At 36.5% G+C, this 24,529-nt stretch overlaps 1 protein-coding gene across 3 annotated transcripts in view; it reads left to right on the top strand.

Annotated features, from left to right (window-relative positions):
* LOC114354909 (chaoptin) overlaps positions 1-11,287 on the top strand; it is a 28,312-nt gene extending 17,025 nt beyond the window's left edge. Inside the window, exons 2-6 of one of the 3 annotated variants that reach the window (XM_028307502.1) lie at positions 3,695-3,868; positions 5,333-5,477; positions 5,557-5,667; positions 5,754-8,746; positions 10,727-11,287. In XM_028307502.1, coding sequence (XP_028163303.1) covers positions 3,697-3,868; positions 5,333-5,477; positions 5,557-5,667; positions 5,754-8,746; positions 10,727-11,013 — 3,708 coding nt within the window. In that variant the 5' untranslated portion in view covers positions 3,695-3,696 and the 3' untranslated portion in view covers positions 11,014-11,287. Of the gene's footprint in view, positions 1-3,694; positions 3,869-4,059; positions 4,142-4,366; positions 4,427-5,332; positions 5,478-5,556; positions 5,668-5,753; positions 8,747-10,726 lie in introns of those variants that run through there. The other 2 variants (XM_028307503.1, XM_028307504.1) reach the window with 2 other exon arrangements.
* Positions 11,288-24,529: the final 13,242 nt, after the last annotated feature.

The following is a 24,529-nucleotide window of genomic DNA, read 5'->3' as shown; positions in this document are numbered from 1 at the left end:
GTTTACTATTAAATTTTATTAATGGCGGAATTTGAATGTTTAATTAATAAGTATTATCCAAGCCAAGCAACGACACAAAGTTCTTTGTTCTGTCTCACCACAAGACAAGCGTCACTTTCCTCGTCTTAACCGTGTATGTGGTTATTTTCTATTTTTGGCCATCCAATTAGTTCTGACATTGGCTCTAAGCCCTCAGCCCACAAGATAGACAAACGCCTACACAAAACAAAATATTTGCTCAGTAATTTTTAGCTAAATCTACGTAATTTCATTGTAATTTAAACCAATTTATGTTACGTAGGGCACTATTTAAGTTGTGAGCCTTGACAACATACGTGTTGTTAGACGATATCTGATACTTTTATTGAAAAGTTTGTCATTCTTGACTATAACCTTATTCAAAACTTTTTATCATTTGAGCACGTTTTATATTATTAATATAAATTTGAAAATTATCTTGACCACATGAATATGGAATTGACTTGCGGAAATTTTCGTGCGGAGATTTATTATGACTTAGGACGTGGATAATAATCAATACAAAACTGAAGCGGTCAGCTAAATTTAATTTTTGGTGATGAAGAGCTATATTTTACAATTGTCAAACGCTAGTTTAGTAAATATAATAGTGTATATCATTGGCTCACCAGCAAACTTTGTGAAAGTCGTCCAAAATGAGTAGATAATAGTGGCAGAAAACATTGATGTTGTCAGAAAAATCTAAGGATTGAGACAACCCTAGGCATTAATTCCACTAGCAGTAATTAAATATTGCATGATCATTATTATCATTAATAAGACTTTTTCTCGTTGAATGTCACAAAATTTTTCAAACGCTCAAAAGGATGCTTGTGTCGATTAGTCCTTGTAAATGCTTGCAAAATACCTTTAAAGAGCTTCAAAAGCAGTTTTTAAAATTATGACAGTTGACGAACCAAGGAACTACGCTTAAGATCCTGAAAATAAACAGCAATCGGCTACTGAGGTGTTTTAAGGTGAACCAATTCCGACAAAAGTCCCAAGCGCTCGAAACACTTTAAAACTTACGGTCGCTTATTTTTCCGGAATACCTGATAATCTGACAGAAACGTCACTATAGGAATTTATAATGGTTATAAAATTTAATAGTAAATCGCTACTAATTGTCAAAAGTCTTCAGTATAATAAGAAAAACTGACCAACACAGTAAAATCGTCATTTTTGATGAAAAAGTGGGATTTTCCACGTCTTGTCATACAACTGACTATTAGAACACTTAAAATATGAAATAAACTGGGTGAGTCATTACTAAAATCTTACTTGGAATCCAAACTATTATTTTGATACCCATATATTAAAATTAAATGCGTGGACAGCGATTTAAGTGGACAAAACAAACACCATGCTTTGGAGGTGCCTCAGGCAGAAAGGAAAAACTGCTATGAAAAGTGTATCAGACACATCCAAAAGTACATAGATCATGAAAGAGAATACCAGTAAACACAATTAATACCATTTTAATAATAAAATACTTTGTTTTCATAGTTAGGCTCAACACTTAAATAGTTCCCAACGTATTATCTAGAATATCTAACTTACCTACAAACCACGCTCGAATTAAAATATGAATGTAAAACCGAACTTTAACTTTATGAATAGTCATTACAACGTAGGCTTTATCTACAGATAGCCGTTTAGTAGTGTCAGTTATTATAAATTCAAAACACGTAAATGATTAGTGTTGTTTGTTTAACATACTGCAGATGTGTAGATGTTGTGGGCAGAAATTTCAATGAATAGATGCGGTCGCAAACAGAATTCGTGATGCAATTTTACGCCGGCTTCTATCCACGAGCATGGTGCTATGGTGAACTGTGATCGACTGCAGTCGATATGCAATTTCGCAATCACACCGAGGCAGATTACATTTTTAATCCCGCTCGACGAATGCCGCTCAACACATGACATGATTTTTTTCCAATAAATTTTAAATTTGGCTTTGGGCATGTTGTGGTCAATAATGGAAGTACCTACAATACGCTGTATCAAAGCTTTGCTCTCATTTACCTCTTTGCAAATATTCACTCATAAGTATAAATATAAGTATGCACAGTGTTTTAATAATACCTATACAAATGACCTTGTATTTTACTTTAATACCTAAGTACAGTCGCGGAATGAAAAGGTTCGTCACCTTAGTGTCGGTTTTCGCTTGCACTAGGTACTGTAAGAGTCAAACCTGCCAACATAACCGTGCAAGAAACAGTGCTGCTAACATTTAAATAAATATGACGTTTGCTAACGAATAAGGTTTTGCTTGTTTAATTTTCTATCCCATGCAGTGTTACAAAATGTAGTTATTTTTTATTTAATAGAAATAATAATGGCAGGTTGAACCCACAAGAAGGTTTTAGTTTATCAATCATAATAATCTTGACAAGATAAATCGTCAAACAACTTTGATCTGAATAATTTTGAACTTTAGTGACAAACAGTTAAAGATTATTTTCTCTAACTCGAGATTATTCTCTAACATAGTTTCAAAAGGTAATATGTGCTCGCAATTCGTTGAAGGAATCAATTTGAAAACTGACGAACCTTTTCATTCCGTGACTGTACATTAATTAGTATTTACGTAACAGACCTTAGCAATTTGGCATACCAAATAAATACGTATTTCCTCGGGAAAACATCGGATTTATAATGTAATAACGTTTGCAAGACTAAACACAACCCTACTTGTATCAATAAACGTAGTAGCTCTTCTTCGTTCATCTAAGTTGAAAATACGCAGACACATCGAATGTTATGAACAAAAAGTACAAATCGGTATCAAAGCAGTGATGTAGCTTTGGGAGAGTCATTCAAACAATTGAAACACTTGAATCAACGTTGCCGCGATCGTATTTTAGCTAGCTTTACTCCGCGGCTTGGAGCGAACGAAATTGGGGATAATAAAATATCGTATTCATTCAGTATAACTACTATCTTTATTCTGAGCCCTCTTTTATAAAGGCCGTAGTTATATCCCCAATTCTTGACCTCAGCTTCGGCTATAATTAATTATGATAGAGGTCGTTAAGCCATGTCGGAGAGCCCATAAGGTTGGCGAGAATGTCCACTCTGGGCGCACTATTCCGCCAACCCTCATTGAACCGCAATGGGTGTGGCAATCTCCCTTGTTGTATACTTATTTATAAGTAGCCGTAATAACATTTTCAGCCGCAAGACTTCCACTCATATTAGTTTGAAAACAACGCGTTCTTGGAACAGAGGCGGCGTTTACAGTAATTATACACGTGGAGTGGAAATATAAAAAAACTCGCCATTGCCTGCGGCTCTACACGAAACATTCAGTTGGTCACAGGCCGCGTCGTATTCAATTTGTTACAGGAAGATTTCATCGTACCAACATGTTATCCTAGGATGAAAACTGAGCCTATAAAATATCAATTTGGGCTGTGATACGTTTATTGCGTTGCTGTTCATCCAATTATTAAATACTAAAAATATTTTCCATTTATTTCAATTTTCAAAGGATTGTGTATCACATTGATAGCATCACTCAAGGAATACCACAGAACTCTATTAATCTCTGTTTTTGGCAACGTAACACAGTATTATCGCGCATTATGTTTATCCTGTCATGGCAGTCAATTGTTTTTAATACATAAATAAGAAATCAATATTGAATATTGATTAATCTTTGTTCCAGTGATGGTGTTGGGCGATGTTTGCGCGCGGGCGCTGCAGAAGGCGGCGCTACTGGTGTGCCTGCTGCTGGGCGCACTGGCGCCGCAGCGGCTGGAGCCGTGCGCCAACAGCCCGCTGTGCTCCTGCCGCGCCGCGCACATGTCCTGCATCGCCGTGCCGCTGCACAGGTTCCCAGGTAAACTTGCACAGGTTCCCAGGTAAAAAAATACGGTACTGCACAGGTAAACAAGCAATGATGCATCGAGATGCAGCGGTTGAGGCCGTACGCACATGTCCTGCATCGCCGTGCCGCTGCACAGTTTCCCAGGTACACACGACGGCACTACACAGGTCCACAAGTAATTATACGTTGAGATGCAGCGGCTGGAGCCGTGCGCCAACAGCCCGCTGTGCTCCTGCCGCGTCGCGCACATGTCCTGCATCGCCGTGCCGCTGCACAGGTTCCCAGGTAAACTTGCACAGGTTCCCAGGTAAAAAATGATGGTACTGCACAGGTCCACAAGTATTTGTACGTTGAGATGTTGCGGCTGAAGCCATGCGCACATGTCCTGCATCGCCGTACCGCTGCACAGGCTTCCAGGTAAACTTGCACAGGTTACCAGGTAAAAAATGATGTTCCACAAGTAATTATACATTGTGATGCAACGGCTAAAGCCTTGCGCTAACAGCCCGCTGTGCTCCTGCCACGCTGCGCACATGTCCTGCATCGCCGTGCCGCTGCACAGGTTCCCAGATACACATGACGGTACTGCACAGGTCCACGAGTAATAATGCGTGAAAATGCAGCGGCTGGAGCCATGGCACGACACAGGTTCCCAGACCTAAGTGCACCGTCTCTGTAGTGACTAGAGAAGTACGCCAGCAGGTTGCAGTGTTATTGTATATGCGATATTATGTGCTGAATCGCTGCCTATGTTCTAAATTGTCTACTCGTATGGCTTCCAGAAAGCCATTTATAGCAATAAACAACTATTTACGTATGCCTTAAAGTGTGTGTAGGACTAATAAACGGGCAGAACATGAAGTCCAGTTTACTCATAAGCTACCACATGCTACAGTAAAGAGCCACATTTTGCGTTTCAAAGGTAAATAACTCAAGTAAACCAACAAATACAAATATTGACAAGAAGCGATCGCGGCATGATAAGCAAATCTACGTTTAATATTCTTAACTTCCTGGCTACGACACTGTTAAAGATCTTTTGCTAAAATATTAACTGGTTTTTCCCTATCTCAATTAAATATTTCCGTGAGTTAGTGTTATTTTATCCTCTCTAGGCATGCTTTCCAACACGCTCATTCGGATGAATATTCCCAACTGACACGCGATTTATTCCAGTGTTTCTAGCTGAATACGAAATATTCTAGTAATAACTGCAAAAGAACAGTACAACACATGTGTGTTGTTCATAAGGCCACTCGCGCTTGAGCCAGTTTTATGAGGCGCATCTGACGAAATATTGTCGGAATGTTACTTCACTCTCAAACGCAGGTTTTGAATTCCTCAAGCACATTTACATTTCAACCAGAGTGAGGGAACATTTCCTGTATTATGCAGCACCCACAAAATAAAAGAGAAAACCTTATGAAAGAGCTTTTTTATTTTTTGCTTCCTACTGATCGATTATTTCTTTTACAGAATGGCCGCGAATAGAACTGCAACATTTGGACATAAGTATGTCAAATCTGGAAGTGTTACCTGAAAGTGCATTGGACGGTTTACGATTACAAACTTTAGTTTTAGTAGCTAACAAATTGCACCACATCGAATTACATGCATTTAGGTAAGCTTTAGTATTATAGCAAAACTTTAGCAACGTTTCTCCCCGAATGCACTTTTTAATAACCATCATTTGTTTGCAGCTCTATGGCTGGTACTCTAGCCTCGCTAGACCTCAGTTACAACGAATTTACTGAAATACCGCAGCAAGGCTTGAAAGATTTAAAAGTTTTAAACTGGTTAAATCTGCAGAAGTAAGTACGAGTTTTGAATCTAAATTGTATAAAAGTTTTACTTGAGCGTTTAACTTAACTTCATTAACAAAATAAAATTGTTTTAGCAATAACATAGCGCATGTTGGAGCTGAAGTTAGATGGCATCACCTGGAAGAAACGCTGACTAGTTTGTCGTTGAGCAACAACCAAATCACTCACCTGAAGGCGCAAGCCCTGACGACCCTGTACCACCTGTCGCAACTAGACCTGGACGGCAACCATCTCCGCACCATCAGTCCTGAATCCCTACCAGCCTCCATCACAATCCTAAAGCTATCAAACAACTTCTTACACGAAGTCTCGTGCGACTTACTTTTTAATCTTCCCAGATTACAGTCCGTACATTTGCGGCATAATTTTATTACTTTCAACATTAATTCCACTTGTTCGAGCAACAGAAACAAAAAGATTGAAAAGTTAGACGTAAGTAATAATAAAATTAATGACTCCTCAGATATTCCAGTGCTGAGAGAAATTCAAATTAGACAAATTATATTAGATCTTAACGAACTTACTGTTATACCGAGACTAGTGTATACCAATAACAGAATTGAGAAATTGTCTGTTTCATACAACAAATTGAGTTCAATTTATCGGGACGTATTTTTGTCGTTGAGAAACTCACTGGAGCATCTGGAAGTGGAGCACAACAAATTGTCTCACTTGCCGGACAGCCTGGCCCAGGTCGCGCGGCTCCGCCATTTATCGCTGGCTTACAACCAGCTGGAGGAGTCCCCTCCCCTCCCCAGCCGGATTCAGACGCTCTCACTCGCCGGCAACTTTTTAACTTCAATACCCACTGCACTTCAAACGCTGGAACCCGGCTCCATTCGTTATCTCGACTTAAGCTACAACAGGATATCTAATTTGTTACCCAACGAATTCCTATACTGGACCACTTCTCTCGGTACCATCAATTTGAGGGGTAACAGGATTGCGCAGATTTATAAGAATGTTTTTCCGGCAACAATGCCAGTAAAGGAGATTAATCTGAGCTTTAACGACCTGTACTATGTGCATCCACAATCTTTTTCCAACGTAACTAGCTCCTTGCAAGTATTAGAGTCGTCTTCGACTCTTTTCAGCGGTTATTTTCCGTTTGAAGTGGACGAAGGTCTGGAAAATCTTAACGTTTTATCGTTTGATAATAACGATTTTCATATCCTTCGGTTATCGGATATTTCTACATTTCCGTATCTAAAATATCTGAACTTAGATTACAATAGGATCGTAGATATTGTTGTAGACGACGATTATCAAAACATTTCATTACCTTTGAGTAATATTAGAATAGCGTACAACTTTTTGAGTTCGCTGCACAGTCGCACGTTCGCGTATATGCCGGACTTAAGGAACTTGGATTTATCTTATAACCGCATCAATAACTTAACTAAGCACAGTTTCACAAACTTACCAAACTTGAGATATTTATCTCTTGCGGGTAACATAATCGATTCGATGGAAGCTGAGACCTTTGCTAATTTACCGAAATTGGAAATATTGGAACTCCAAGGCAACAACTTCACTTATTTATCAGTAAATTCGTTTTATAACGTTTCACATCCAGATATAACGTTTACTTTGAACGTTAGCCGAAATCACATTAAATATATCGACGGAGACTCCACGATATCCATTAACATATTTGACGGTTCGTATAACGAATTCCAAGATGTGCCAAACAATTTCTTTATGAACATAGAATCTTCAATACGACAAATTATATTATCTCATAATAAGATCACCCATATTAACAGTGAAGCATTCGGAGAGTCGATGTATTTGGAAATTCTAGATTTACACAAGAATAATATTAATAGTATTAAAAGAAAATCTTTTTCTGATCTTATATCTGTGCAAATATTGGATCTCTCGTTTAATATAATTTCTCAGATGTCCGTAGAGCAATTTTGTAATTTAAATAAATTAAGATATTTAAAGTTAGATCATAATAATATACGGTTACTTCCAAGAGATGTGTTTAAAAACACTATAATAGAGCATTTAGATTTGAGTCACAACGAGATATCGCTGTTCCCCGTCACGGCGCTGTCCCAGATCGGCTTCACGCTGCGGTACCTCGACCTGTCTCGCAACAGGATCGAGTACTTAGATAGCAACATATTCCGGAACACGCAATTCCTATTAAATTTAAATTTAGGCCACAATTTGCTAACTGTATTATCTGATAACACGTTCTCGAGCCTCGGAGGGCTGCGCGAACTGGACCTGGGGTTCAACTCTATAAAAGCAAACTTTAAGGAACTGTTTCACAACCTCCCCAACTTGAGGCATTTGAATCTTGCAAATGTAAGTTTAAAGTCAGTGCCTTATCTACCTTTGACAAACTTAACTAGTCTCAATCTAACTTCAAATTACATAAACAGTTTTAAAGAGACTGATGTTAAACGATTAGGGAACCTTCGCAGTTTAGATCTAAGTCATAATCGTCTTACCTCTCTAGTGCCAAAGATGTGGATACATTTAACCAATTTGAACGTACTCGATGTATCATTCAACCCTATAGTGAGAATCACGCCAAATAGCTTCAAGTGGTTGAATAATTTGTCTCATTTGAATTTAAATGGACTTAAATACTTAGACATAGTTGACCAAGATTCCTTCCGTCCCCTAATATCTTTGAGATCGTTGCATCTCCAGTCGTGGTCCACCATAAACCACTCCACATTCCGCATTTGTAACATCACCTCGTCCCTGCCATCCCTGTACAAGTTAGTGATACACTGGACGGATAATGTCATGGACACGCAGCTCCATGGGGTCGACGCGAGAAACATCCGCTACTTAGAAATAAGAGGCGCGAACCTGAAGCGAATAAATGATGAGGCATTCGAATCATTTGCCAGCAGCCAAGAAATATTCATCAAGATAACTGCTACATCTCTGACGAAACTACCGACGGAGTTTATGAAACATTTAGGGCAGATTCCGCAATTGGGCGTCGACTTAAGTTATAATCAACTCACGACACTTAATCCTGCCATCTTCTATCCAAATTTCACGAGCTGGAGTCACGTAGCAACTAAATTACTATCGGGTACGTATGAAGTTAACCAATGGTGTAATAATTTCTACTTGCCCTATTAATGTAATAAGAAAAGTTCTAATAACTTTGTGTGAAGCTACCGACAAAACGTTTTACGTGTGCGTCTATAACTGATAATACGTGTGTAGACAGGTACACAAACATTTAATAATAAATTATGATAGATGGGGTTTCGTGTTGTGGTTTAATCACGGTTTAATCAATCAAAATAGTTCAGTGAATAGGTAAATAAGGTCGAATTACTGTTGCTCGCTCCGCAGCCAAAGTTCATCAATATTGTCGACGTTAACGCTATCGACATAATAATGTTTTCCTGACAGGAATTCAAATTTAACACAAACTACTGATTTGGTAGCAGGTACGAATACAAAACATTCATAGGGGAGAGTTCGGTATATTGTACCGCCGGGTAAATTGTACCACCCTCATATTTCGTAAAGTATTTATTGAATGTCTGTAACTGCAACACTCAGCGATACACAACTTAAATAAATTAATATCGGCCATGTGGTTTTTGCCGTGACAACAAACACGTGTGTTTTATTTTGAAAAGTATTTTTTCATTGTTTTCAAGTAACTTTTGACAATACATGTTTAGTTTGTAATTTTGTTAAATTTAATCACAGGGTGTTTCTAATATATTATTTAGAAGCGTAAATTAGTGTGGATTACAATTATTTGAAACATTTTTCAGTATTTATAAGCTATATTTTTTACCGATTTTTTAAAAGAACTATCACCTAGTCGGCTAAATTGTACCACATCAAGTTGTATGGAACTTTACCAAAGGATTTTGAAATTTTTTTTAGCAAATCATATTTTGAAGTTATAATAGCGTAGTTATGTTTGACTAACAATAAATGAAAGCAAAAGACTGGCAAAGTAGATTAGGTACAAGTGTGCGTTATGATAATTAGAATTACAAAACTTGTACTCAAAATCGTGATAACGTGTAAAACAATATCGATTGTCTATATTATTAACTACTGTTCCTTTTCGTTTCCTAATTTGTTAAGAATGTATCGTATAATATTTTGCCATAGTTTTTTTATAGGCTTGAAATTTATTGAAATTCAATTTAGTAACCCTGTGGTACAAATTATCCAACCGGTTGGCTAAATTGGACCGAAGCTCTGAACTCGTACTTTATTGATTTGTGCTAAATATACAACAATCGTGTTAATTAATACTTATGAAATAGTAAATTGAATAATGTATATTTTATTATATACCAAGGACATTAACAAAAACAAAAGAAAACTATGTGTAAAATGGGATTGAAAAAAACTGGTCCAAATTAGCGGACTCTCCCTTATTTGAATAATGTTACCATATAACTTAACTAGGCAATCTGTCTTCTTCAACAATTTAAGCATTGAAGACTTTGTGCAATCTTTATTAAACTTTATGGAGTCTTTCGTAATGGGTTTTAATTTTTAATAGGAACTTATCTCGTTGTAAGGCAGGTTGTTAACTTCCTTCGCATTATTTACGAGATCACATTCAGATTGTGGTGCGAGAAATGTTGTTTTATTTATAATACACTTACAAGTTTACGAACTACTTTCAAGGTGTAGTCATAAAAATATAAGTCGCAAGTGTTCACTTAGTATGCTGGGCATCTATTTTCTGGCGTAAGATTTGTGGCCTGAAAATGTAATAAGTTGCAAGCCCACCTTTGTATATCAGGCACGTTTGGAAAACGTAAAAGAATCATATTTCCTTTCGAGTGCAAGTTTTATCTATATGACACGAACATTGCACTTTAGTTTTGAAACCAAAATTCCCATGTGTCTGTCTCAATGTACAGTCACCATAAAAATGGTAAAACATTTGAATATAATTTAGGGACGTGTTCATTTATCAAATACCTAAATTTTTTTATATACCTATTTGAAAAGTTTCCTTTTACACGAGTTTCCTTTTTCGGTACCTACGATGATGGAAAAATAAATGGCTGAATTATTACAGGTGGTCTAATACTGACTGGCAACCCTCTCCGCTGCGAGTGCGAGCTAGCTTGGCTCGGGGCTTGGCTCCGTCGATGGCTACAAGAGAACGAGGCGGGGACGGAGCTCCGTCGGGCCGTCCGCAGCGCCACCTGCAAAGACCAAAATGGCCGCCACGTGCCGTTACTTCAGCTGCGCGCCGACGAGGCAGAATGCCACGCCAGCGCTCTCTCCAGCGACGCCCAACCAAACTACACCGACGTAGTTTACACAGTCGTCATAGCTCTCTGGACCCTCATCCTTAGATGATACCACGATAACCATTGCTACACTTTAGATAACTTGTAAATATGTTTCAATCACAAGGTCTATAGTAAAATTACTTAATTGGACGGACTGTAGTTGAAAACAATTTTATACACGGTACAACTGGAATATTATGTAGGTAATGTCGGCGTGTATAGGTAGTGTAATTAATAAGAGTTCATCTAATGCATGGAATTCTCTAAGGAACGTGTTTTCTAATAAGGTGTGTGTAAATGTAAATTAATCACGTTTTGTTTTATTAAAGTCAATTAATAGTTTCGCAGAATTCAATACGTTACTTTAAATGTATACTACAAACTACCTATATTAAGCGTACCTATTAGGTGAATACGATCTCATAAGTTATCGTTTTGTAAATTTTAAGTAGTGAATTTTATTGACAATGTGTTACCTTTGTAAATATGTATAAAATTAAATATTTTTCCAAAATATTATTCCGCCTTTGATTCTGAATGTAGGTCAAGCGTGGGTAATCCGGAGAGATGTCTTTAATAATTGTGTAACAGTGTTTAAGTGGGCCTTTGTTGGGGGATAGTATAGCGCAGCTACATTATAATGCGCATTGTGATTTCAACAGCACCCGCTCCCCGGAGCATCATGCTTAATCCCCGTGCAAGAGCTCAAAGCAAATTGCTTCACTTTGTTCTAGCACTGTCGAACTGGTTCGAAAATTGTTGCTACTTAAATAATAACAATCCCCGGTAACATTATAATAGTTCGTGAAGCAACTAACAAGTTTGAATTCAACGTAATAGTATTCCAACATTCTGTTTATACAAAGCGGGAATCAATGCAGAAATTGAAATCACATCTTGAGAATATTGGTAATAATAGGAATGTACTACGTAACTTGTTTAACGAATGGTTATCGAATTTAGCTTAAAGAAAGTTTCGATTGATTTGACCTATAATATACTTACCCATGCTCTTCAAATTATCCTCTTTATAGAGAAAACGAGACGATCAATGGCGCGAGAAACGGGTCCAACGAGATTGGATGTATGTAAACCCAAAATTACGTTTTCAAGCCATGTTCAATTTGGGTCTAAGTGAGTAAGTAATTAGATAAGTTTTGAGAAATCATTTTCTAACATAAATGGTCTCATTTTGGGAAAATACTGTCATTACTAACAAGGCTAATCGATTTCCGACGAATCCTATTGGCAGAGGCATAATAGTGCATGCCAATAAAACGTTGGTAGTCAACGAAGCGTGTGCCACAAATCAAGAGACTAGCAATGAATACATTTAATTTCCGTGCCGGTCTTGATGGTTTATCGATTCAGCTATTTTGGCTGTTGCTAATTCGCCTGAATTAATTTAGCCCGGACTGCCAGCTTTGACAGCGTGTTGAGCAAATCTGTAGAGGCGGATTGGTATTCCATGCAACTTGACTGTGACATATTGAGCTGCCGGCGATAATACACTCGACATCAAATAAATCGCACCTCCCGCGACAAGCATTTTCAAACGTATGCATCCCCACTTCCCACCAATATTGGCACCATTTAAAGGCCTAGTTCTAACCTTCATTTCATTAAAGGAAAGGTTTTTACCCCAAAAATGTGTCTTTAGAAGGATACAGAGTCACTTCTTCAAAAAATAGGTAGTTACGCTAGAGCCAACTTTTATGGCTATAAAACTGTTAAGTTGGGATTAATCGCTATCCATCTGTTAAAGAGGACACGTGAGATCATTATTTGGTTTTATAACCATAAAAATTGGTCTCATTGATCCCATAGGTGGGCCCAAAGTGAGGTATTTTTTCAAGTCACATTTATGGTAAATGTTAATCATTTATTAAGAAATTAAATGTGTTTTTCTTTAAGGATATTTATTGGGCTTTCAAATAACACCAATATTGTTGGGGCACCATGATTGTGTCAGAAGAAAATCGTTAAAGTTCGCGTCGCGGAAGGTGCGGTTTATTTGATGTTGAGTATATTATCGAAGCTAAATTGAATACCTCTGTCCTTTAATAAATGACAGTTATGCTGAAACTAGAAAAGTAAATGATTAGTGAAAAAACTTGTATGGGTTGATTCTTGTAATAAAAAATGGGCTGTTTGCAAATGAAAATTTCTATTAGTAATTTTATTTATATTTATTATTTTTCTCAAGAGTAAGCTTCCAAATAAATAGCAATAATAAAATAAGTTATTTTAACGCATAATAAGTACCTTGAAGTCATATTAACAAATGCGCCAATTATATTCTTCTTACATAAGAAAATATTTCAAAAGATTTCATGATAAATCATTTATCTATTCCACCATTAATTAGAGTCCGAAATATAATTTTATCGCAATCTAAAATTACTTAGAATTCTCGTCTTTCAACATTAAGGTAGACGCTGGTCTAGATATTTTTAATAAAATTACCTGGGATCTTTGTGATATTACAGCTCTTCAATAAAGTTATCTAGACCCAATTTAATTAAAACTAGTGGTTTTACACGCTATTTATTTTATATTACTGGGGCAATGTCAGCTGTCTCGACCTTCACGATCAATAAAACTCACCCAAAGTGTTGTTTACAAATTATCCCGACCATTAATTACGCCGAATACTTTGGGCAACATACTAAAACACCAATATGTGGTATTAGCTTTAGTCAGCGGCTTTACCCGCGTGAATTTCGGTTTTTATGGGTTCAGAGTCTTCCTTCTAAAACCGGTAGGTCTCAAACTAGCTCGAATAATAAATCGGTTCAATGTTTTAAGCTTGGAAGAGTCACAAACATCCATCCATACTCACAAACCTTCACATTTATAATATCAGTAGGACAATCAATGCTATATGTAAGTTTAGTATTTTTCAATATGCCTCGCTGATTGATACAGTAGTACACCAAGTTAAATATTTATCAAACCGTTTTCAAGCTTCACAACTCTCCTGACTGCACAGAACGTTCTTGTTTTGCAGCATCGATTCGCCACGGACAATTTTAGCTTCCCAGAATTAATCTAACCGATCCGAATAGCTACTGTGAACACTCCAACCTGCTCGGCCCATTGACACCCGGTTGAATTCGAGTTCTATACACGACACGGCAAAGGCAAACTCGATCCTGCACTTCACTCTACATAATAATATTATCACATAACTGCTAATATTTTGGTTCAGTCATATCAAATTTCACCGCATGAATTATGATTAAGTGTTTACTTACGAGGTACATAAACCACTGAATTGATAATTAATTTTGGGTATCTGAGTACGCAAATATGAATCTTCAAGGCATAGTGAACAGGCACTTACAAGGCAGGTATGATCCTAGATTGCATCTCATTTATCATCAGGTGTGATTGCATTCAAATACTTGCTTTATTCTGCTGCAGTAGTTTTAATTTTCATCACGATATCCTGTTAGATAAGTACTAGTAATTATTAGTAAATTCAAATACCTATGTAGTTTATTCAGTAGGAAAAAAGGGCCTATTTACATAGGCCCTTTCCAGGGCACTTATACAGTACACGTCCCAAATATAGCTTGCCCTGCAACTACTACCTGCCAATACGGAGCTAATACACTCAAAGATCTAGGCAGTAGATAATGCGATCCATGCCACAACTCCCAAGTGAGTATAGAGTATATCCGAGCAGAGCAACACGTGACGGTAGGATCAACGTAAATCATTGTAGCTATGTTTGCAATTAAGTTAAGGAGTACCTACTATGAAGGCACCGAGTCCTTCAGCGGTCCTATACGCCCAAACGTGCAGAAACTTTATAAAACAGCCAACACATTATATTTTTAATAATATTGCATAACCACAGAATATTCTGTAGATACTAATAAACGACTAATATTTACCCTGAGTCATCAATTTGTATTGAACCAAATAAACTGAGTTGAATTATTTACTGAACAATAATGGCTAAAAATACCTTTAACCTTTAATTTGTGTCATTACTACTCCATTAAACATTATGTCGTCATTAATAATATAGTGCTTAGTTGCCGTTCATTTTATGCTTAGCTACGGATTCACTTTATGGTACCTTTTGTCCCGTGTAGATTACATTATTGTAGTCGGACTTGAATCAGCTGGCTGTTCTACTTCTGCTGTCCCAGAGTCACGCCCCAAGACTGTACGAACAACGTTTCTATTACTCGTGTCACTTACTTAATTAAAACAACGCTGTATTTTCAGTAAAACATCCCTCTTAAAAGATATAAGTTACAACGCACGTACCTACATTACGTAAGTCACAATTATTCCATAGGGGCACATAGCGTATTGTCATAAAATGTTAGGACATAATCATGTTAAAAGGTTTATATTACATAATGACTAACAAACTCGGTTGATTAACAAGCATCCAAAATAAATACAGGTATATCTGTAAAATGGTTATGAAAAATATCTACCAAAAGAAACACTTAAGAAAAAACGAAAGATCGTTACAAAATGACGCGTAAGTACAGTTTATTACCCGCCTTTACACGAAAGACTAAGATATTACGCTAAATGGGCAATCAGAGCAGATGGCATTCATTTAGCTAAACATCTGTAATATTCGCAATTAGAACCGTGATATATCTCGCCGTGACGGCGCTCCACACGCGGGATTAAATCACAGTCCGCGTTCCTACAGATTCGAGCAGCGATCTCGCATCCCGACATCGAAGTGCCTATGTTGTGGGGAATATGGGAACCGGCGGACATTCATTTCAGAATGTCTAGATGATAATTTTTCTATAGTATGTCTTTAAGTTAGCCAATAAAAATTATTTTTAACATAATATGCAAAAGTAAACATCTATAATATTCGCAATTAGAACCGTGATATATCTCGCCGTGACGGCGCTCCACACGCGGGATTAAATCACAGTCCGCGTTCCTACAGATTCAAGCAGCGATCTCGCATCCCGACATCGAAGTGCCTATGTTGCAGGCAAAATGGGAAACTGCCGACATTTTCAGAATGTCCAGATGATAATTTTTCTATAGTAAGTAGTATTAAAGTTAGCCACTCAAAATTTGTTTTTCAACGCAGGCAAAATTAGCAAATAAATAATAATTTACGAAGGTACCAATGTTAACTAACCTACTTTCAAAGCCACACAGAAAATGTCATACATAATAGGTACTCGTATATTATGTGTCGTGACCTACCTTTACCTGAATATAATGATAGCAACAATGCTGTGGACGTTATTAATTCTGACTACTGTAATTTTGAGATTTCAATCTACAATGCATAATAACCGTTGATAATAATCTAGGTTGGAATACGACTTTTGATGAATTTGGGCTTTCACAAGCTTAATGAGTAAGTAACCTTAAAGTTACACTGACTAGAAGGTACGTAATTCATATCGGACAAATTGTCAAAAAGTTTTTTATAGTAACGATAAAAACGGAACTGAGCAAGCAATATATTTGTGAAATCAGAAATGGCTACCGATCAGTCTATTAATTATTGGTTTTATACTATTCTTTTTAGCTGTCTGAATAATTCTTATGTCTAGCAGAACGATAGGAGGTTTTATTTCATCTGGCATATTTCACTGTTCATCTGCAACCGTAACACTTCGCACGCTCCTCACAATTTATAGCCTGGCCCAGCGCTAACTCACAACTGACTCCGAACAAAAATAACTTAACACTTCTGCAAGCCTGTTAGTCAGTTCTATTCTCATTATAGCGCTGTCATACGTCGATATAAGTCTTCAAGTGATAATATCATTTTTGTCTTCGATCTTTCTTTTTTTTCTCTTCTGTTTTCGTATTTGTTTTGGAGAGCTCTCAATAAGTCTATCAATTAAGAAAACTACTACTCTATGCATGAATGAATAAAACGTTTATTTGGTACAAACAATACAATAAAAGTTACACACAGAAAGTTTAAAAAACAGAAAACAAATATAAAAATAGTTTTAACGTCGATAGTTTTTCGTGTAGGAAAAATGCTATTTCAGCAAAATAGACGTTAGTGCCGTACAGTTAAAATCTAATATTATAAAAAATATTTTATGCTTCGTCTGTTTACGACAGAAATAAAAATGTGAGTACCTATCCAACACTCTGTCCTCGCTTTTACTAAAACCAGACATGTTTTAATCGTATTTTTAGATTGAATATGCAAAAGTCTGTTTAGTTTTTTATATAAGTATGGAGTAAGGATTTGCAGATTACAAAATTAAAACGATACTTTTAGAAAAATAAATGTTCTAAACTCTATTTTCTACACCGAGTTTAATGAAGAATTAGTTCTACGAAGAGAACATTTCCTGCGATAGCTTGAGATATAAAGCAAGAAATTCGCTCACACTTGCTTTATGACGTCATGAAAACAGTAGAACCAGAGGCTATCTAAGCAGGAATAGACGAAAATGACTAAACACATCTGCATGAGGGAAAAAGACAACTGGGTAAGCATCAAACACTACATACACACCATATTATCACATTCAGAATACAGAAAACTTTGATCTATAAATCAAAAGTGTGATAGATACCTTTGAAATATATTTTACTTACTTTTGCTCGCCCCTTTCAAATTAAATAAAATTATTCTTGAACTAAAAGTTTTCTAGTACATTTGAGTTAGGTGAAGGTTGCAATATAAACCGAACTATGTTCCAAGTGAGCCGATTGACAAGGGAAGAAGAAGAATTATTTGTTAACTACTTTATTCACGCAGTGAATTCCCACTTCAACTCACATTAGTAGCTAGACCACCCTTCTCAAACTCATAATTATACCTTTATTATCAAATTGAGACAGCCATTGAATTCATTGTGCCCATAACGAATTCCCAGAGTGTATACTGTATTATTTTAGTAGAATATTGATGGTTACCTAGTTGTGCCTCCATCATACAGTTGTAACGCGTTTTTGCGCGTGCGTGTTCATATGTTCTGTCGGTGAAGTCCCAAGAGGTGGAGCCCGACTGGCACGCTTCAATTACATTCCATGTACCAGTGATGTGTCATATTTTATCGATATTTTACAATGTGCTTAGGTGCACGTAACCCATCATAAAAAGAAAAGTAGGTAAACACCAAAGTACTACTACAGTCAGTAATTTTTTGCTCAAATTAAAACATTGATTATTAGAACATCGTATTACTTATTTGACTCCTTAACATCTGTCTGAACTCTATCACTGTAACTGTAATATGAACAGACTTATATTTTTATTCAGTTCCTTAAGTTTCTAATATGACAATATATTTTATGTATAATTTTGTAAAAGGTAGCAATATCCGTGTAAATATAAGCTAAGAAGAAAAAATAACTGCAAACAAATGAAAACTGTAACGAATTTTCTCGAGCTCTGTTATTAATGACACAGCACATCCCTATCACATACGCTGCCTGAATCGGCAACAAAGGTAAGCTCTTACACTACCACTGTCATTCAATTTAACGCTTATATCACACAAATTCTAACAGCAGCGGTTCAACGAAATCTGCTTCATTTATTTTGATGACTCGGTCATTTTTTCCTACGTCCATTTTAACTGTAGTGTGTGCACGAGGCGACGCGGTAACTCGTATCGACAAAAAGAAAAGGTTACTATAAGCTTTATGGGGCAATAACTATTTATTTAAGTAAACCTTCATCAAGATATAAAACAAAAGTTGCGAATAAAATATCATAACGACTAGCCAAAGTCAAAATGAAAAGAAAACACTCTTACAAAAGCAAATCTAGTCCTACCAGCGGGTAATCTTGTGAACGTCTACTCACAAGGTCTTTCTGATATAATCAATCTCATGTGATAGCTAACATTCAATACGATTCATTCAGAAAGCTTTTTAGTTAATCTCAAAAAGTTTCTTTCGAACCCAAAGCTCAAGAAACCAGCAATCAAACAAGATTTTCTCAAAGTATTCCAACGACAATCTTCCCGCGACAGGTACGTTCAGTACGTTCATTCATTACAAAATTACATTTAGAATTAAAGGATAATCCGTAACATAATATACAGCTATAGAATCGACTTATCAAAGAGATTTGTTAGACAATAGTCTGGAACGGATAGAATCAACCGTGATTGTATTGTCTGTTTAAGTAGTCTCATAGATCAAGCCTAAGATGGGATTAATAAAACCATTGAGATTTGGTGCAATAGATTTGCTTCGAGTTCAAGCACTGACTGAATAGGTACAGTTGGATCTAACGTAGTTTCGAGTCCAATAAAGAATGGTAAATGGAAAGAGGAATCGTCTTCGGGCCTTAAAGTAATTGTCCGTGCTCGCAGCAAACGATTGCTATTGCTTCTTGCCTCGGGTTGGGTGCAATTATCTTAATGTTATTCTCGGACAACTGAATTTTATGACGCCGCTTTAGACATGCGGAGATAGTCACAAGGAAAGAAGGAAAATTATGAAAATGACAGCGGTTATGGTCGTTATTTACTGTAGCTTTTGTTCTGTGACTCCGCAAAATGAAGCGACTGTATGAATTAAAATGGTTTCATTTATTGTATTCGCGATACTGCTGACGTTTAAACTACTCGGACACGGTCCAGCATAAATTATTGTAATTAAAATGCCCATTCCTTATTGGGTTGAAAATCGGGCATTCTGTATCGGTCGTAGATACCCCAAGTTAATTATTACATGAGCTCATTTGATTGTGTGGCAAAATTAATGGTTCAAAGTTAGATAACTCGGCAGACAGCCGACTTTGTATCAGAGTTCACAATTAGTAACTTCATTATTCAGGTGATTTGGAATTGGTTCATTTTGTGGGACCGATATTATTAGGCTATGTTGTATTCTAGTGTTGTCAAGATTGTCCAATATTATTGCTTTGTAGGTACTTCTGATGATTGGCAGTTTTGTATGGTACCTACACAATGAGGAGAATCTGTGGATTAGAAACACTAAATACAAATCACATAACATTTGATTTGACAGATATTCTGTCTACTATGGCAGATAACAATCGACGAGCATATTAAAATAAATAAGTACCTATCAAAACATACTAATAAACATACATTTCAGTATAAAATGTTCGTACTCATTGCACATTGCACAAGTTGTAATACTTGCCCCAGCAGAAATAAATAGAGCTAGCGTAAGATATTAATGGCAAAGACACCATTTGTGAAAATATTATTTAATCGCTTCACTGCTCTTTATCGTAGCAAAATTTAAAATATATGGCTCAAACTTTCCCGTCTACAATAATGAAAACTTCTTCTTATCGCGAGTTTCTTAATTTATAGGCTTTAGTCCAATACAAAAGAGTTTTATTAATTAACTAATCCTTTTGATATCAAGAGTTCTCCTTTTATAGCATTACATAATTAGGTTTTTGTTTAAACTCACTGCGTAATATCTACTCATTTAACTACCCTTTATGAACTTCTTAATTAGACAAGTAAGCTATACCTACGTACGTACAGCTAATTTAATAAATATTTTTAATGAATTCTTGTGTCATGAATTCTTGATTCATTTTAATTATTTCTTTATAAAGGTTAGGATATCTACAAATAAAGGCTGGTGATGTTAGATATCTCTCCGAGACCTATGAATCCAAAAGTTTTAGTTTAACTAAGGATAAGTTCTTAATAGATCACTGACAATCAAGTGGTGAAACAGGCCCTTAATATTTCAAACTTTGTAGAACATTTAATTATATTTCGTTAAAGTCCGAATTAATTTATCGTAATGGGCTCAAACTCCACAGGCTATTTAGGTATTAACCAATAAGATTCATGGCGCTTATAGATAGTAATATAACTTGACTATCACTCACAAATTACTGCAGTATCGAGCAGTGCTAATCAATCAATACAGGAGCTTATGTGCTTAAGACACGAACAATTAGGTAGTTCGGCAAACTATCAGCCACATAATAGCTACTTTTTCGCTTCCAGTAAAAACTGATGGTGCGAGAAGAGAACGAAATGAACGACCAATGACTTTCGTTTTCTTTAATTCTTTGTATTGTTGAGGAGGAAAATTCCGAGCCACTTCACTCGCTACCTGATCTAACGACAACTTTTCTTTTATTGTTTTTCTGTAATACACGGGGATACAACGAGCAACGTACGCAGTAAAAAAAATAGACAGCAAAAAGAGTATAATAAAAAAAGCTCAAAACGACTCTTATGACTTCAATGGGCACCCATGTCTAAAGATTTATATTAGAATAAAGATGGAAAGAAATGAGCAGGGAAGTTGGACGTAATAAATCAAACAAATCGGGTCGGAACGAGTGTAGCGTAGTTTATTTAATGGACTTAGGACTGAAAATATTTACCGTTGAATTTTGGTGGGATAACGGGTTAAGAGGACCCCTCATATCCGGAGACGAAGATGGAATTAAACAAGGACATTCGGAATGAGGATTGAGGTGCGGCTGCTAGTGACGGCCATCATTACTTTGTTAGTTTAGGCTGAACCGACAGGAAGCGCTGCGCAAACAACGCCGCCCAATAGGTATCTAATAACCGATCAGTTACGCAGTAACAAAAACTAACTTTCATCAAGCTAATGAAGTGTAATAGGTTAAATTGGATGTTTTAATCAAATTAATTACGAACAAAAGACTGCGCTGTGTTCTTTAATCGGCAAGGAGTGGTGAGTAGGATACACCCGCGTGGAGCCTTTTATCTTGGGACTCGTTTATCACAACCATCTGATTGGTATTACACTAATCCAATTAGCCGACAGAATCGGCAAAAAGTCTTTATTTGTATCAATGACAAAGATCTAACATAAAAAACAAATGACATAATGGCCATAAAAATGTATTTATACTTTTTTATCTCCCGCCACAAATAGGCGACGAGACATTATTAATAGGATTTCAAAGAAATACGAGTAGAACAATGTCACGGCTTCTTGAGAAGGGCGAGCGTTTGTTCCGGTCGGTTTACTAGATGTTGGTTTTCTTCAACATTATTGTCAATTCAGTATAGTCAACACCTGATGCTTCCCACACAGCTCTGCGTGAACCTCAAAAATAATTATAGCCTAAATTAACGTAATGTCGTTCTCATTTTGTAAAACAATAGAATAATTACAACGAAAGACGCTGAACGTTTCAAAATTTAGATTTATACTTTCCCATCAATGCGGTTGACGAAAAGGAAAATAGTAGATATTTACTGATAATAATGACATATCACTGTAGCTTTTATCATTAAACCGAATCTGCTCGCATCTTCGGATCTGTCTTCGCCGATTGATGGATATCTAAGCACACACACATATGCACTCACATAGGTATCACCTGAACAAATAATGGTCATATGTCTCTGCCAAGATAACACGCTCCCGAGGCACGATCATCGCAGTTTTTGTTTGGCGCGTGACAAAGAGAAAATTGATAATTCATCAGAAAGCCTATTGTTGCCGAGTGGTATTTGATGGGGTAATTCAAAAGGAGCAATTTGTTTTATTGTCCTTTGTTTCACCGCTCCTCGCAAAAAACGTGTCGCATAAATAAGGTATAGGGCAACCGCAGCCGCCCGTGAATCGTTTTATAAATACATTAACGTATAGCGTACACGTGTGTCCGAAAAGTTTTCGGTCTTTATGAGAGTGTAGTAGGTACCACAAATTACGATAAATGTCTATTCAACGTATATTTAACGAATTTATATTAGATATTACTTTGTTTATAATCTACCTTGATTACTTTTTTGTCGAATTATAATGAAATGTACAATAAAATAAGCTTCACAGCAAATTAGTTTTAACAATTACGCAGTTTTTTCATGCGTAAATTCAGCTAAGTTGTTTTACGAAACCGCTTTTCGTCGAAAACCATTAATTGTTTACAGAAATCGCCACAAACAGACTGGATTGAATATTGCAGGTTTTCAGCCAATGTTTATAGATGTTAGGCAAATCTGATCCGACAGTGGCCCTCCGGCTCTATACAGTGTGTCCGGGCATGTAATGATCAAACTTTAAGGCGTAAACTAATAAATTTGCATTCGTTTTGTAGAATAGCTCAAATACGAATAATACAATGCAAATAAAACATACCTTAACGGGAGAAAATTCCCAATTTTAGGTAATAAGTGCGACTTACACATTTGTTTAAGCACTCCATACTTAAGTCGTCATGTTTACGAGGTAATTACTTTTTGAGCAGGAAAAATTAGGGTTATCCTAAAAGAGCAGCGTAAACAGAGGCTCCAAGCTAATTTGCATGACTTAAAATTTTGATGATTAAACTTTTATTGTTTCTGTTTCTCATTTACGAATTTTCTGTGTAAGCTGAGTTTTATGGGACTTGACGCAAATATTAATTTGTAATGATGTTTAAATCATTTGAGTTCACGAATTAGCGGAAAACCGTGTAAGCATTATGTGTAGTACACACCATTATAAAAATAAGTTAGATTGAGTTTATTTATTTTTAAAAAAACTCTGCGAAGGAAAAAAGAAATATATACAAATATCGTTTGATGGAAATAAAAAGCGTTTTTTATGTGAACAGTTGAATGTTATGTTACTAAAAAACTTAGTTTCCACGAATTGCCTTCATAAAGCTGACTCAGGGACACATTAAGAAATCATTTTCTTACGTATCCTCCTCAGATTTCCAGAATGCACACCTTTGTCACTTTAAGCACTTATACGGCGACATCCTGCCATGTCATTCAAACCCTGGCGCGTCACGACTCGGCGGCAGCTTGCCTGATAATCCCGCACAAAGAATTTCATATTCCACCGGCGAATAAGTAGCGTATTATCTCGTGTCAGACAGGTGTCGCTTGCCTCAGCCTCCTAAATTCATCTCGTCACAGTACAAAATTAAACAGTAACGTGACTTAACCATACTCGAGTCAAACCAAACTCGCTTCGATTGCAGATTGTCCCGCATGAGTCTGAACACATCTTCACCACTCTGAGATTCTAAAGTAGATTTTTGTTGATTTGATGTTTAATTTATTCATAAAACATTGAAGGTGGGCTCAGTTGCTGAAAGAAAAAATATTTAAAATTCAATCCAGCGAATTGGCCCGTGAACCAAGCTAAAGCCAAGTCACAGAAAAACTCCCATAAAGCTGTATAATTTATAAGTAGTTTCGTAAACTGAAGACATTTTTTAATGGCACGCACGCACTGCTTGTGCATTTTTCACGACAGATGAAGAATGAAGATATTTTGCAAAAAACATTCGAATTACACAAATCACAGACGCATTCAATAATACTTCTTGTACTGGCTTTTTTACCAATAGGTAAGTTAATATTTTGTGAACTGTTTTTTATTTTGTATGGCCAAGACAAGACGTCAATAAAATTGACGAAAAAGTGTCATCATAGTTTAGCATTACAAAATTACCATTGCACCATTTTTGTATAACTTACAAAAAGTATGTCCATTTCGCTTTATGTACATCGATGCTCCTCGCAAACTTTCTGCATTAAATTGCACTGTGATCCTTTGCCGGCAGGTGCACGCAAACGAGTCCCTAATCCGGCCCTGACATCGACTACACCCGAACTGGTGCTACACCGTGTTAATAATATCGCGGGAGACAATGTGCTGAGAATACT

Source organism: Ostrinia furnacalis, unplaced genomic scaffold (genome assembly GCF_004193835.3).
Source record: "Ostrinia furnacalis isolate ACB-3 unplaced genomic scaffold, ASM419383v2 OfSCF2259, whole genome shotgun sequence".
Classification (NCBI taxonomy): domain Eukaryota; kingdom Metazoa; phylum Arthropoda; class Insecta; order Lepidoptera; family Crambidae; genus Ostrinia; species Ostrinia furnacalis.
This window is presented reverse-complemented; position numbering and strand designations above follow the sequence as displayed.